The sequence below is a fragment of the Mus musculus genome, chromosome 14 (assembly GCF_000001635.26).
Source record: "Mus musculus strain C57BL/6J chromosome 14, GRCm38.p6 C57BL/6J".
Lineage (NCBI taxonomy): Eukaryota > Metazoa > Chordata > Mammalia > Rodentia > Muridae > Mus > Mus musculus.
This window is the reverse complement of record NC_000080.6, coordinates 70,891,787-70,908,671: the sequence shown is the minus strand read 5'-3', so window position 1 is coordinate 70,908,671 and position 16,885 is coordinate 70,891,787. Positions and strand designations below refer to the sequence as shown.

Here is a 16,885-nt window from a genome sequence, read left to right as displayed (position 1 = left end):
TTGTTTGTTCCCTCTCAGAAGCCATACGCAAGGCTTCCTGGGCACAAGTTCACTCCTATTCCACAACCACAAAAAGGAGGCCATGAGGCTCACCCACAAGACCGTCCCTAGCCCTCTCTGTGATCTATTCAAGCTAGATGACCTGTTAGAGTAGAACGGCCAACCTTCTATCCTCAAGCCACAGAAAACCCCTGAACTCAGGTCCCTCACAAGCCACTACCTATCCCAACTAGTTACTGGGAGGTGATCATTGAATAAGACTTCAACTAAGCCTTAGGGTGCCACTGTCCTCTAAAAAAAAATCACCCTGTCACCTCCATTCTCCAGCCCCCACAAACTCTGTTTGCTGTTATAGGTAACACTAAGTCAACCAGAGGTCCACAGCCATTTCTCAGATGTTATCTAGACTGACCCTACCACCATCTGACCTTGGAGAAGTCCCTCCCTGATCATTTCTAAATAGCTAACATATTTCCATGCAACCCTCCCGGCAAAGTGCTTACCTACATTGTCTTATTTGGTCCTTATCCTAGAAGATGGGTGTTTCTGCTGGCCCATGCACATTTCTCAGGAGATGCTAGGCAGAGCTCAAAGTGGAACTTGAACCCTAGTCTATGTCCATCCCTTCTCCTGGAACCTCAATTTTCTTTACAGAAAACAGAGTGTGGCTGATTGGCAAATATGCTTTGAACCTATGTTTTAAGCAATGCTTTGATGGGATGTAGACCCTGGAGACTCCCTCCAGGGACCTCACTCAGAATGCAGAGGCAGAGGCTAATGACATAGCACCATCTACCTATCTCTTCTCCGTGTTCCTTAGTCATGGCCCCTTAGCTGTCAAAGACACCCTTGCCTGCCCAAACCAGTCCTCCTTGTTCACTGATACCCAGCCACATCCTTCACCCTCCATTGGACCCACACACTTGCTAGCTCCAGGTCATCTTCTTAGAATCTTTTTCAGAGGAAATCTCTGCTTAAAAGCTTTTGCTTTTTTCTCTACCTTTTCTACCCCCAGCTGCATTTGGGGAGGTCACAGAAGCCTGAGACAAAATAGATGATCAATTAATTTCAGCACCCTGCATCCTGTCTAAACAACCTCTTACCCCCATTGCCCGGATCCAGATGAGAGAAGATGACCAACTAGCAAGCCCAACTCAGTCTCAGTGTGTAAAAGCTACATCCCCTAACCCATTCTCACTAAAGCCTCTTTTCCATCCCTGAAGGTATACAGCATAAGCCCAGTTTACAGATGTAGCCACCTCAGCGCAAAAAAAAGACCATACTAAGGCCCAAGAACACACAGTCTCTTAAAAGCCCTCCAAAATCCCAGATGTTGAGTCTCCAGCTGATGATGATGCTTTGGAGCTAATAGAACCTTGAGATGATGGAGCCCAGATGGAGGAAGTCAGGCCAGAGAGCATGTCCATAGAGTGGGTATTAGGACTGTGGCCCTTTCCAGCTATCATCAGGCAAGGAGCTCCTCTCCACCACACACTTCCACCATGGTGTGTTACTGTTTACCACAGGCCCAATGTAACAAGGTCAAGCAACCATGGACTGAAACCATGTGCCCAAATAAACTTTCCCTCCATCCAAATTGTTTACCTCAGGTCTTTTGTCTCAAGGATAGAACACTGATTAACACATTCAGCAACCAAGACAGGATTTGTTCCCAGGATTATTGGCCCATGACCCCTATGCCAGACACCTCTTCAAATGCTCTGGTGTATGTTTTCAAGGACAGTTTGAATTCAAAGAACAAAGCAAGCCCAACTTCTTCATGAAATTTCCCTTCCCATGTTAAAGTAAAGGCTTCCAACATTAGATGCTTCAACATCTCTATTGGTATTGAGCAGTCAGTCACAGCCACACTGCTCCTAGCTGGCCTTAGGATGGGACTGGCTAGCCCATCATTGAACCCAGGAAGGGTTGAGTAAGACTATGAAGAAAGGGGGAGAGGGATTAGGCTGTGCCCTCCCCAAGGCCTCAGGCATACAGAGGGTGTGGTAAGAATCTGGCAGCCTTCCTTGTCAACTGAATCCCAGAAGGACTTTCCAAGAACCCCAAGAGAGATGAAGGGTTCATGCTCCCTGTAACAAGCACAGCCTCAAACCTCAGAGAGGAAACGATAAAAAGATAAAGGCAAGAGGACCTCTAACATACATCAGCCTCCCAGTTTCCACAGGCCCCAGTTGGTAGTAGTAGTAAATCAAGAAGGGGTCACCCAGAGCTGGTAATCCCCAACACAGGCTCCTCAGAAAAATGGTAGAGGGACTTCACACAGCCAGGCAAAGACATGTGGAAGTGGGGAGCCACTTCCTGTCAACTACATGTCATTCTACAGGGCAGCACCCACTAAGACCCAGTGCTTAGGTACAGGATCTCAGGTCACCCTGCCCAAAGACACCAATCCATGGAGAGTCAGGCAGGGACCTAAGACAGCCAGAGGTCCAAGCTTGTGGGACAAAAGATGAGGGAGCTCAAACTTGAGTCTTCGTCTCTTGGGGCGGTGGGGAGGGCGGTGGGGAGCGGGGAGGGGGGGAATCTCAGATCTGGAGCTGGGAAGCCATGTGTACAAAGCCTTATGGGGGATTTGGAGCACATCACACAAGCATGTGGCTTCCTGATTCTGCTTCCCACCTTCTTTCTGCTGAACGCCCCATAAGGGCTTCCTTGGTCGTTTGGAATAGGGCCAGTATTGAGTAGGGTCTTCTCACCAGGGCCTCCCCCTTTCTAGCTGTCTCTCCAGAGAGTGCTACTCCCTCAAACAACTTCAGGGTTGGTCTCAGTGAACCTTCCTCAAGGGTATTGACAAGACAAATGAGGAGGTCAACGGCTGTGCAGCTTACAGAGCTAGCATCTTGCCACCTGCTGCTCAGGAATAACTGGGCCAGATACGGCTCTAGAGCTCTGTGTCACAGTCCACTGTCTGCCAGAAGAGTCAATAGGACTATGCATTAGTTTCTTGACAGAAGCCATGCAAAGGAAGACAGGTTTCTTTTAGCTTGTGGTTCAAAGGGGTGCAATCCATCTTGGTAGGAAATGGATGGGGGCTTGAGTAGGTTGGTCTGTGAAAATGGAAGCTTGAAGGAACCTGTTCCACATAGCATGGGTCAAGAAGCTTGTGCTGGAAGCAGGGCTAAGTTTTAAGGTCTAGTTAGAGTAACCTGCCTACACCAGGTAACCCCACCCCCACACCCACCCCCGTAAAAAATCACCACCAAGCTTCAAACACATTATCCTACAGGGATCGTGTCACACCCAAATGAAAATGTCTCTATGCCTGTTCCTGATGGTGGGCAGTGGACTGGAACACAGAGTTCCAGAGCCACCCATGACTCAGTTATCACTAAGCATTAGAGAGTGTTTGGCTCTGTAAGCTGCAATTCAGTGATCTTCTCATTTGTCTTGTCAACAGCCTTGTCCCACAGAGTGCCAAGTGTCTATTACATAAAGATCTGTCTGCTAGAAGACACTTATGGTTTGAATCCAGGAAGCAACAGGAGCTGGAGTTATGGTGAGGACCACAGACCTCCAGCATTCACAGAGCAAACCCAAAGGCACCTGTCTACACTGGAGAAATCGGCTGGCATCTGACCAATGTGTAACAGGTACGTTGGATGCACTTGGACCCCCCCCCGTGTGCCCCTACTTCAGCAGACCTAGGTCAACAATGTCCTCATCCTGCATGTGAACCTCAGAGCACAGCCTCAGAAGGACCAACTCATGGAGGAGCTATACTCCAAACTAATCAGAAACGGAGATTTAGAATGCCAGTTGGAAGGGGTTTTGGTCAGTCGGTCATATAATCCAGCCTCAGAGGATGGGCAAAATTATAAGACACTATCACTATCACCCACAGTCAGAGCCAGAAGGAAGCCTGCTCTAAACCCAAAGCTACTGATAGGAGCCTGTAGCAGTGGGAACTCAAGGCAGGGTAATGTAACTGGCCAGCTTTAAGATCCCCATCTACTTCTACCATCCCCCCACCACCACAAGGACTCAAGGCCATGTCCAGATGGCCACTCTCTAGCTACTACAGCTTGAATAGTTTGTTTTGTTTTGTTGAGATGGATCTTAATCTGTTAGCCCAGGATGTCCTTAAACCTACTGTGTAGATCAGGCTGTCCCCAAACTAGCAATTCTTCTGCCTCCATTTTCTGAGTGTTAGGATTAAAGGCATGTGCCACTGTGCCTAGCTCTATAGATTTTTAACCTTAAATAGCCCCAAATGCTCATATATGAAGGTCATGGTCCCCAGATTGACACCATGAGAAAGACTGGAAACTTTATGAGCTGGAACCTAGGGGAGGTCTTTAGATCATTGAGAGTGTGCCCTCAGAGAGACTATGGGGTCCTGATCTCTTTCTCTTCTATCTCATTTCCCAGGCATGACAGGAGCACTTTGGCTCCATGCCACAGCCACATGCATCCCAACATACTATAATGGGTGCCCCACCCCAAGTGAGCCAGTTGTGATCTAGAACCTGTGAGCTGGAGTGAAGCTTTCCTCTGTGAACTAGTGACATCAGTATTTTTTACAGTGATAGGACTCAACCAAGACACCTGCTAGGACCTCCCTTCCTCTGAGAATCCAGGATCTCTCCCACCAGGAGCACAGATACCACTCTCAGGATCATCTAAAGGAGGCATCTTCAGGGGAAGGCATGTCAAAGCAGAATAACTTGGTCCTTGGATGAACAAAAATAAATGGGCATTCCAAGTGGCTGGTAGTCATCCAAAACTCAATCCTGTGACACAAGTTAATTCCTCTACCTGAAGGAATTATTCTTGCCTCCTTAGAGAGATAGCAATAAAGATAATTGAGAAGCACTGATCTAGAGACTAGGAAACCTTGCCTGACAGTTTGGAGCAATGCTTCTCAACAAGCAGTGGCTCTGCCCCACAGGGAACATTTGACAGTGTCTGAAGACATTTGTGCTTCTCACACCTTGGGGACATATAAGTGAATCCGTAGACAACTCTGGAGACAATGCTAAACATCCTACAATGCACAAGAAGATGCTGGCCAAGCCAAAATGTCCCTATTGCTGCTACTAAAAACCAGAGTGTAGAGTAAGAAGAACCTTAGAAGGTTCCAAAGCCTGGAGCCCAGACCCTTGCGTTCAGCAACTCAGAGAACAAGCTCTAGGCTGACCACTGGAGCCTGTAAGAGCTATCTCTCTCTCTCTCTCTCTCTCTCACACACACACACACAGAGAGAGAGAGAGAGAGACAGAGACAGAGACAGAGACAGACAGAGACAGACAGAGACAGACAGACAGACAGACAGAGAAAGACAGAGAGAGACAGAGAGAGAGACAGAGAGAGACAGAGAAACAGAGACAGACATATAGAGACAAACACAGAGACAGCCTATGAGAACTGAGCTGAACACATACACACAATCGCATACACATATACAGACTGTAAGAGCTGACCACACAGAGAGAGGGGGGGGAAGGGAGGGGGAGGGGAGAGAAGAAGGAGGAGGAGGAGGAGGAGAAGGAGAAGGAAAGAAAAGGGGAGGAGGAAGGGAAAGAGAAGGAGTGAGGGAGGGAAGAATGGAGGGAGGGAGAGAACCTGTAAGAACAGAACACACATAATCACACTTATACACATACACTCTCCCATACATACACACACATATACAATCACACAGAGAGACAGAGACAGAGAATACAATTCTAAGATAGACCATGCCAGCCCCAGTGCCTACCAAATGCCCAAGGGAATATCAAGAAGAAAGAGTCACAACCCCATAGAGCTCTTTTCTAATATTTTTAATGTGTATGTACGCACACGGACATTTGTGTATGTACAGGTGTGTGCATGTGTGTTCATGTATGTCCACATATGTGTGCATATAGAGCCCAGAGGATAACATTAGACAACATCCTCAGGAATCCTAACTGCCTTCTTGGGGACGGAGTGAGACAGGGTCTCCTATGGGCTGGAGCTCACCAAGCAGGCGAGGCCATCAAACCCCAGGGATTCCCCTGCCTCCATCTCCCCAGCGCTGGGATTAGAAGTTTGCACAGCCATGCTCAGCAGTTTCACATGGGGGCTGGGAATCAAACATGGGCCCTCATGCTTGCAAAGACAGTGCTTTATTGGCTGAGTCTCTGCTCACATTCCTAAGCATGGACCCAACAGGGTAAAGTGAGAGCCCAGAAGGTCTTTCTCATTCCTGAAGGGAATCACCCAGGAGATTCCTACCTCTGGTGGCTCAAGCAATGGAAAGAAAACCCAGTGCAAACTGGATGGTGGTAACACAAAAATAGCAGAGGATCCCTTATCTGAGCTGCTAAGGACCAAGCATGCTCAGTATTTCCAATGGTCACCAGTTTGGGGATTTTTGCTTATGCATAATGAGATGTCATAGAGATGGGACCCAAACACAAAATGATACTGTTTCATGCATATTTGATACACACAATCTCAAGGGACACTTACATTATAACTTCAGTACACCTGCCTTTTCACTATGTCCCATCTCATCTGGTCAGTTGTAGAGTTTACCCCTGTGGCACTGTCTCAGTACTCAACATACTTAAAATTTTAAAGCATTCTGGATTTGGATATTTAAGATGAAACACCCAAAATCTCCACTAACCAACACGACCAGTATTTCCAGAACACGAGTCCTTCCACCTGCCACGTGCTTTATAGTCTGCTGACTCACTGCTAACCCACGCACATGAGGGCTTCCTCACCTCACAAAGGGGGAAACTGAGGCACAAAGAGGATGGTGAGCAACATGGCTGATCAAAGTGCCAAACCGAGGATCCAGAGAAGCAGAAACTGAAGCAAGGGTGAGAAGGACCACAAGCCATCAAAACAGCACTGGGTTTCAGATTCAAGACCTATCCATGACCACCAAGGAACCAGGCAAACACTTAACTCCAGGCACCGCTGCAGGAAGAAAACCACACGGCTTCTGAGAAGCCAAGAGCTAAAGCTCAAAATATGGTGAGGAGCAGGCAGGTGAAGCATAGAGCCAACGAAAGACCAGGAAAAGCACCTGAGTCCAAGAGATGAGTGGGCCACACCCCAGGGGTGAGAGGAAACGGAACACGTACCAGCAAGGGTCACTTACCTGAGAAGATTGAAGCGAGCCTGAAGATGTCCGAGAGGCGGGAGGTCACAGGCTCATAGGGCGAAGCTTCGTAGAACTCCTCACCTGGAAGAAAGGTGGATGTGAGATGCAGGCTTCCCTCAGGCAAAGCACTCCCATTAGACAGCAACAGTCCCATTAACACACCCCAGGATGTGGACGAGGGCAGCCCTTGCCAAGGTGGAAAATGCTGTGCTGACAAGGTAGGGGTGAGAGCTCATTTTGTAGAGACAAGTTATTTCTCACCAGCTAGAGCAGGTGTGCCTAGTGGCACTGCCTGTCACGTGACCTCCCTGCAGGACCAACCCTCTTTAAAGGAGTCCGGGAAGAACAATGGCCCTCAGAAGGTCAAGTACACATCACAGGATCTGGAGACAGGGGTCTTACTAAGATTTTTTTAGTTCAATTTCCTTGTTTCACAAGAGAGGGCTCTGGGGTAGCCCAGCAATGTTTACCTGGGTGTGGGGGTGTCCCACAGCTTCGTGTGGCAGACCCAGGACTAAACTGGTCTCCTGGGGATCCACACTCAGAATTTCCCCCTTGGCCTCACCTCATGTAATCACAGAGAGTCTACCTGGGAACATTAAATGTCACTAGGTAAAGGGTCTGACCCCATGCTCCTATCTGCCTGGCCTCCGACACACAAGCTTCCAATCTCTCCTCTACCTATTAGCTCCTGTGCCTCCTCAGAGCTTCAGAGGACATCGGAGGCTTGGAGTAGAGAAGCAAGTGAATGACAGGAAATAAATGGCCCCGGGATACCCAGGAGACCCTCACCACATTATCAAGAATCCCATGCCCTCTGCAAACACCTTGCAAGAAAGAGGCACATCCTCGGGAGACCTGACCAGTGAGGAAAAATCAATGCAAACTCACTCAGACTGTGTGTGTGGTGACGGGGAGGGGCAGACAGGGAGTGACCCACGGCCTCTCACATTGATTTCCTATCCGGCAGGACCTGGCGCCACAGATAGGCACCCTTGCCTACAGAGACCCTGAGTGAGCAGTATCTATGCAGGATGTCCCTACCAGAGGGAACAGATACTACCTCTGCAAGAGGTTCCTCCATCTAACCCAAGAGGCCACAGAGAGCCAGGACTGGAAGTCCAGCTAGCTCTGGGATGCTTCATAGCTGCTAAATACTTTCCTCACTGCAGAAGGGGGCTGCAACCTTGGCCACAGACACCCAAAGCACTTGGAAGAAGCTCGCTTCCTCCTGTTAAGAGGGATTCTAGCCTGCATCTTGCCACATGGGAAATGCTGTGTGCCAGGCAGCACCCAGCATACACAGTATGTGCCCCAGTAGAATCGAAACTTGATCCATTACCTCTCAAGGTCTAAGTGCCTGTCCTTTGTACCCACTGAGACTTATCTTACTCCCCCCTGGGAGAGTCCTAGGGGCAGGGCCCCCAGGCACTGCCTTGTATTAAAGCCAAACAATCTAAGAACTTGGGAGTTCTTGTAGGGAGAAAAAAAATAAAGTTGTGCTGCACTTTCTGCACACCAAACATACTTCAGACACACTAACTTACTCTCTTCTTCACCACTTTGCGAGCTAGACACTATTGCTCACCTACTGTGCTGACAAGGAGCAGGGAGCACAGAGTAAGTCACTTGCTCCAAAGTGATTTAGTTTCATCACCTAGTAAGCAGCAGAGCCTGGCTTTAAACCCAGGGTGGCAGCCCTAGAGCACAGCGCTCTCTCACCATATGCCACTCCCCAAGATATTGTGTGGCTCTTCAATAGACCCTATGGTCAGAGCTCTGCTGCCCCTGGATTGTTCCCCAGCACTGTCCAACTGCCACCTTGCCCAACTACAGGAAGCACAGCCTTGTGTCTGGTCTGTAGGGCAGCCCACACCATTGGCTAACCAGGGGTTCCTCCTCTCTAAACCCACTGTCATTTAATTGGTCTGGTCCTGCAGCTGGGTGTACCAGGAAATGTCAGGCCTGGGCCACTGAAGCGAGAATCAGGATGCAGATTCTGGGAACTGTCACTTGGGGCGGGCCTTTGCTCTTTGTGGACCCTGAACTTCAGAGTCACCTTTGGAGCAGCCATTGGTGGTATCCACCATGGCCATACACAGTTGTGATAATGGAGAAAAGAGACCCCACATCACTGTCCTGGCTATGGGATCACCCTCAGCACAACTGAAAGAAACCTTGATATAGTGTAAGGCCCCTGAACTCAGTCACCAACTTGCTGTATACCCTGAACAGCCATTCTACCCCTGTGCCTCAGTTTTCCCTACCGCCAAGGTTAATGTATTACATTTCTGAGTCCCTAAACTCAGTGGCCACCTCTCCAGAGGCCATTATGCCTGACCCACTGGCTCCCCTTCCTCCAGTGCAACCTCAGCTCCTACTACCGGTGGAGGTCCTGGCCTTAGGTGGAGGAAGCAAAAGCCTGGGCAAGTCCCATCCACCTCAGGGTCAGAGAGAAACCAAGAATCAGAGGAAGATCCCTCCAATCATCTCTCCCATCTCCTCTCCTCTTTCAATGGTTCTTGCCCTCCTCTTGGCCCCAGACCCAGCCCAACTACTAAGTATTATTAACGTTCAGGGAGAAAGTCTCTACAGCCTCCTCTAGGGAAATGGCTCAACCTTACCATCACTCATAGGTTCAAAGGCCTCCTGGCTTCTCCTGATGGAGAATATGCAGGCCTGAGATCTAGACGTAATCTTTTACAAAGAAAAAGCACACTTCTGTAGAAAGGGACGAGATGGGATGTATTTCTGGAACTCTCATTGGAAAGCATAGGTACTCCCGTTTCTGTGGAGCCAGTACCCTCTGAGGTAGACAGTAAGTAGTGTTAACAGGTGGTCATTGATAGAATTAACTCAAAAAATATCTCAAGACATAGAACCAGAGAGAGAGAGAGGTACGGTGAAGGACCCCAAGTCCCAAGGGGCCTTGAAGATCACTTGGTAGTGACAACCAAATATATAAGCACTGTGCTCGCTGCTGCCACCACAGAGAAATGCCTCATCTCTCCTGCTTCTGATCACAGGTTGTCCTGAGCAACTCCACCAAGGTTTTGTTCCTGCTAAGAAAGTCGATCAGCCTGGGGCACCTCTAGACAGCTCTTCTATCACCTGCCCTGTCTCCTGCTATGCAGTCCAAGCTAGCCCACTCCTACTGACTGTCTGAAGACCTAAGTTCAGTTCCCTGCAGGCTCACAACTGTCTGAAACTCTTTTAACTCCGGAGAATCTGGCTTCCATAGGCACCTGTACTCATGTGCTCATAACCATATGCAGACATACACACCTGCACATAATTAAAAATAATAACAAAATAATTACTTCTTAAAAGCTCTGCAAATGAAAAACAAAAGGCAGAACCATCCATTTCCAGAAGCAGGAGACTTCCCGACGTGCACACCGGAAGCAGACCATTCGGTGAATGGTTCCTCGTGTCACGTATGGAGAAGTACACATGTGTTAGGATAGCCTTACCTTCCTCGGTGCCTTTTAGCTATCAGAACGAAGTTGCTAGGGAGAAGTGGCCACCTAAAGCCACAAAACTACTCTGATCTTGATGACAGTAATACTATTACTAAATGCACGCACTTCTTATTTATGTTCAGAGCATATCTGAGCTGCCTTGGTAACTGCTGGAGAACCCTCTCTCGGGACTCTACTCCTTCCTTTCATCCTTCCCTTCTGGTACTCTGCAAGGAAACTCTCATCTTAGGTTAGTGGCCCAGCTCTGGTCCTGGACCCAGCCCTGTTCCTCATCCCCAGAGGCACGAATGCACAGCGAACCTTCCTGTGTCTTCCCCTAGCCTCTCCATCCATCCTCCTTTGGGATTTAGATGTCTTTAAAAGAGAAAATAGGTCATTCCTTCTGTCCTCTTCACAAAATATTCTGAGAAAAATTATCTGTGTTCATCATGTCCAATCCCTGCTTCCATTCTTTCCCTAGCCAACACCCTGCTCCTAGAAGCCACCTAGGAGGCTTACCCAAGTGGCAGCAGTGGTCCAGGAGACACTTCCATGGCCCACTGCTCTGTGACTGTACCCACTGTCTTAGCTCCAGGTTCCACACATGGGCTGACGTACACCCCAGAATCTCTCTAGAACCATATCCTCCTCTGAGCTCTGTGCCTGCATGTCTGCAGGGCTTGACCAAGGGCAGGTAGGGAGCCCCAGAGAAACATCAAGCCCCCTGCCGCCTTCTACTTTGCAGGCACTGGAAGTCTCTCCCTTCCTGTCTCATTGGCAGTAGCTGCCAAAGACCTGTTGATTCTACCCTGTTAAGAAGCACTCAGATCCATCTTCCCCTTGGTTGCCCTGTCCTGTACCTGCCACCATTACTCCTGCCTGGGGTCACAATCCCCACAACTGACTGATGCCCCCAGAACTACATGGATAATCTTCTGAAGCATCAGTCTGATCAGATCCCTTGAACTCTGAATTAAAACCATCCAGGTTTCCTATTGCCCACCAGATCTCTTTCCTCCCAGCCTCCCATCCTTCCAATCCATGCTCTAGATTGTCCAGTTTCCTACAGTTCTTCATGAAGATTCAACTCTCAGGCCTGACCCTGATGTGTCTCACTCTCCATCTGCCCACTCTTAGTGTGTCCCTCCCCTGGGTAGTGTGATTTCATCCCAGCCTAGAGACAGCATCTCCCCACCTCCCCTCCAACCCCGAAAGGCTCTTTAGACTTTTTAACAAGGACTTGGATGTTCCTCTGAGGTGTCCCTACTATGCCTTTCCATCATAACATGTATGCCTTCAAATGGCAAGTGCCACCTTACTTACTGAACCCCTACCCCAGGCTTTAAGTTCCATAAAGGCAACGGCTACACCAGATCCTAGACTATTCCAGGAACGCACAGCATCAGTGCACTCTCAACGCATATTTGCTGAATTAGTAAATGAGCATCTTGCCAAGCTGACCAATCATCCTGAAGTCTCTGCAATCTCAAGCCCCTGTCTGGACTGAGGAGTGCTGAAGAGGTATCATTGAGGAGGGGGGGAGCTCTCAGGTTCTGCCTTGGGCAGGCTTCAAGAGAGCTTGCCTAGAGTCATAGAACCTGTTGCTCATGTCCAGTCTTGAGCTCCTTAAGCGCTATATAAAGTGCCTAGGCCAGCCATTGTGTCAGCCAGAGACCACATGAAGGAAGAAAGACTTGACTCTGGGCTCTGCTCCAGGGAACAGGGCATTAGAGTGGCAGGGGCTGATACCTCCTGTTCTCCCTTAAATGTCTGCCTGGTGTCTCTTTCCTCTCGTGGGCACAGTTTCGCTGCCCTTGCTTGCAGCCCGTCATCCAGTTCATCCTCTACCCTGTCATCTCCCTTTCTCTATCACCATTGACCTCCTAGGAGGGGGTAGCTAAATTCCCCAGATTCAAATCAGGTCACCCTTTTACCAAGTTCTTCCTTCCTTCTGGATCCCTGGCCAGATCCATCCACCCCCTTCCCCATCGCCGCCCTCCCGTGGAGCCCACCCGAGCTTACCCTCCGTCAGCCCCAGATGGATGCTCCAATAGATCTGCAGACACTGCAGCTCCTTCTTCATGCCCCGCTTGCAGCGGCAGTCATACAATGGGCTTTCCTGCAAGACCTCCAGGGCCGCCTGGCACTCCTTATTGGCCAGCATGGTATTGCGATCCCGGCCTGCCAGGCACTGCCGAAGGGTGCGGTACCTGGAGCTGCAGTTGGATTCAGCCGCACACAGCTCATTGGCCCGGACACAGTCCACTTGGGGGCGCCAGCCGTGGAGCTCAGAGCCCTGCGGAGAGGAAGGGCTGGCCAAAGAGCGGAGGGTTTCGTCTGGGTAGTGGGGAGGGAAGACAAGCGTGAATGAGGGTCATCATAGTCTCTGACCCCAATGTAGGCCTAAGGTTTGAAGGAACTTCTTACCCTCTCCATACCAAAGTACACCAAGACCAAGGTCAACGTAGACCCAACCTAGTCAGCCATGCTCCCCTACAACCATGGTTCACATTCATTTTCTCCTGAGCGCAATCCTAGGTGGTGGAACACAGCATGCTAAATCCAGGAAGGCCTTCACTGAAACTGCCAGTAGGCTAAGATGCCAATAGTCCAGACAGAATGACATGGCCTCAACATGGAGTGGCAAGGGTTATGCAAAGGGATCTTGTCTCGACTCCCAGTGGACAAACCTCCGCTCCATCCAAGGCTCCAAAAGTCAGTTAACCCTCAGAGCCTGTCTGAAACTTAGGAAGAACTCAATCAACATCAAATTCCAGGGAAGCTCGGGTCCAACTCAAGGTCACACACAGAGAAGCAGCAAGCCCCCTCCAGCCCCTCAGTCTCGTCATTTCTGTTATCATTAGGCCTTTAGAAGACAACCAGAGACAAGCCTAACTCAATCCAGGAGGCCCAGCAGAGAGAAGCAAAGACCCCTTTCGGGCCTTGCCTTTCTGTATCTGCCAACTTCACACCAGACAGAGGCCTGGCAAAGTGTCTGCACGGGCCAAGTTCTTCCCCAGCTCCCTGCAAGAGAGACCTCATTAACCAGAGCACAGGGGCAAACCCACTCCCCGTGCTGCTTCCCCATCATGACCTCTCCCATCTCTATCTCCCATCATCTCCTGTTTCCTGTCTCCCAAGGGTTCTGTTCTCAACCGACCTCACCACCTTTTCCTTTTAAATGTGCTCTCTCTCTCTCTCTCTCTCTCTCTCTCTCTCTCTTTCCTTTCCTTCATACACTATTCTGAAATCCTGTCTTTTTTATATATCCTTCCTAAAGCAAATTAATAAATCAACTCTAGAAAGAAAAGACTTCTCCTCCTTTGGGCCCTGCCTTCCAGCCTGAGTATGGCTTCAGCCCACTCCCTCTTATCTGCCTCCCACAGTGTCCCCAGAAGGGAGGGGCCTGAGGACTGGACATGAAGGGCAGAGAGAAGCTGGCCGGACCCTTTCAAAGCCAAGCTTCCAAAATGGTTTCCTCCAGACACAGGCGGCATCTTCCTGTCTCCCTGTCCTTCCTAAAGCCCTAACTCCAGACCCTGCCCCCTCAAAAAGCCACATCTCTCTGCCAGAGCAAAGACTGCCTTCTGCAGGACCCAAAGAATAATTTGAGAGGCTTTCTCCACTCCCTCCCACCCAAAAGAGAATAAAACTCTAGGTCAGTCATCCCTTCCTCAGAATACTGCAGAATCCCCCTACTCCATCCTCATTCAGAGCTGCCACGCTCAGGCCTTCTCCCTAGGAGGCCCTGCTCATGGGGGAGCTACTGCAGGGAGACAGCGACACCTACAGGTAGAGCTGCACACAGCAAGCCTGTCACTCCCCAGAGCTGGGAGGGGCGGGGGGGGGGGGTGAGGGGGATCATTCCCAGTTGGAAACAGCAAAGGAGATGAAAGGGAGTTGGCCTCCCGATGGAGGAGGCTCCAATTACAGCAAAGGAAAATTTCTTCTCTTGCTGACCAAAACCCTGGCCCAGAACAGAAAGAGCGGAAGGATGTAACCACACTGAAACAAGACAAGTCGTAGAAACCCCCATACAAAGTGGAAGTTGCTGAAAGCAAGGTCTGCCCAGGCACTAGCCTGAGATGTGTCCTCCACTACAGCTGAGGTAGCAGCTTTCTTTCAAGGCTTCAGCAGATTCCTGCATCCCTTTACAGGACTCTAGTGCCTCTGGGCCACCCAGGAACAGCTGAACTACCACGCCCCCAACTCGCACCTGTCAGCTGCTCTCAGGCAGCCAGCCAGCTCTGCATTCTCTCTGACTTTGTCCCGGGGTTCCATAGGACTTCACCTTCCACCTGATTGAGCTAAAGGTTTAACTGCCCAAGCGGAACACAGAATGGGACATGCTGGCACTCTGGCTGGGTCTTCTATGGGCTCAGAACTTACACGAGTTTAAAGTCAGTCTTGGCCTGCCCTGCAGCTGAAGCCAAAATCTCCCTTGATATCCTTAACACAAGCCTTTACTGGCTCCCACACCAGTCTCAAAGGGCTTCCTCATCCTGTCAACTGATGTTCATGAAGGGCAAGAATAGTTTCTGCAGAGGACCAGGACATCCTTTTGATCATTGTCCCTATCTCTGGGACTCGGCTTCAGAACTCCCAGAATCAACCAAGCCCAAGCAGAGAAGGGAAACACAGTAACCGGGAGAGGCTAGCCAAGAATCAGAAGAAAAGGCTACCTTCGTGGCCTGGAGGAAGAAAACCTGGAATTATCAAGAATAGACAGTGTGGACCAGTTCCAGGGAGTGCCAGGGAGGGGAAGGCAGAGGTCCACATTGCCCTCCTGTGTCTACAGTCCCCTCAACAGCCAGAATGTGCTAGAATACCACGGGGGGCCTGGTGCTCTGCCCACTCTGTTTCCTCTCTCCATGGCATCCTATGCCAACCTTGGAAATCTGGATGGTTGGGTTTAAAAGCCCTTTCTCTATAAGGTAAGTCCTCTGACATTAGGTCTCACTCAGAACCTTTGAGAAAGGCATCTGAAGGGGGCGGGACATGGCCCCAGCCAAACTGCTGATTTGAGACTGAAATCCCAAACTGCTAAGGAACCGCCACACTAAACAGACTTTCCAAGTGGTTCCCAACTATATAGTCATCTAGCCAGGAAAAGGCTTTTGGATTTAAGTTTCCTTCACACCATTCATCCCAGCCTGTCAGAGCTTTTCAGACTCCCCTGGCCTGCCATTCCCTTGAACCCTTTGCCCTGATTTGGAGAGGGACTTTTTGAGGGATAGGGGACTGAAGGGGCATAACTCAAGGAGGCATCAGGCAACCCCCTCCTCCTCCACTTTCCATTTCAGCCCTTGGGGAGCAGGCAGTGGCGGACATCTCTGCTCTCGGCTCATAATCTCTACACACATACGTGCAAATACGTGTACACACCCATTATGGGCAGGACGCCCATTGCCACATCTGAGGAGAACTGACTCCTCAGCTAGGATCACCCAATGTGCAACATGGGGTCTGATACTGGAGGGTATTGTGCTCATATACCACTGCCCCTCAGAGGGGGGCCCCTATACTTGGAAGCATGCATCCTTTATGAGGGAGGGGTGTAACTCAACAGCAGGCAATCTGGCCACTTTTTACCTGAAATGCAATGCTTTCTTCTTCGCTCTGATCATTCTAAGACCCTAGAAAGCTACGTTTTCAGACCATTAATGAAGATAAGGTCAAATTTTGTGACAGTTCATTCAGAATGAGAGTTCACTTCCCCCAAGGCTGCTGGAAAGGGATGAAAGTGAGCCCAGAGCATCTTCTACCCTCCTACCCTGTCCCTCCCACCCACAGGGTTACTGACATGTGGAGAAAGCAAGTATGGTGAAGGCCACACCCCAGGGCAGGGCTATGTCCCCTGGGAATGCATAGCTGGGAGGTAGAAAGTCTGTGAGCAAGCAAAGATACAGCCAATATCTATTCACCCTGACTACAAATCCCCTACAATCTGGAGGGCACTTCTTAGACCATGCATATCTTCCATAAGCAAAGGCTACCTCCCTGTCTGGGCTATCCAGAGCCCTTTTCTGCTGAAGGTAAAGGTGATTTCTTGATCCCTGCTTGGTAGCCAGTTCATTCTGGTCTACCAACAAGCAGAACAGCACCTGGACTAAAAGCAGATGTCACACACACACACACACACACACACACACACACAAACACACACATTTTCCAGAATTCCCTACCAGTAACCTTGCCTGGGAACCCTGGGTCCACACATAGCCTTTAGCTTTGAAAGCATCTTTTCTTTACCTGTAAACTATTCCTAGACCTTGCTTCCCAAGCAGCTGAGATTTTACAAAGTATAAGGGGAGGTGGGGAG

General features: G+C 49.7%; 1 protein-coding gene across 3 annotated transcripts in view; it reads right to left on the bottom strand.

Moving 5' to 3' along the window:
- Positions 1-16,885, bottom strand: part of Gfra2 (glial cell line derived neurotrophic factor family receptor alpha 2) — an 89,734-nt gene that overhangs the window by 71,169 nt on the left and 1,680 nt on the right. Inside the window, exons 2-3 of one of the 3 annotated variants that reach the window (NM_008115.3) lie at positions 12,586-12,900; positions 7,100-7,183 (exon numbers count right to left, since the gene is read on the bottom strand). The exons of 1 other annotated variant lie outside the window; for it this stretch is intronic. In NM_008115.3, the coding sequence (NP_032141.2) occupies positions 7,100-7,183; positions 12,586-12,900 (399 nt within the window). The remainder of the gene's footprint in view (positions 1-7,099; positions 7,184-12,585; positions 12,901-16,885) is intronic. One more of the 3 variants, NM_001302094.1, reaches the window with a different exon arrangement.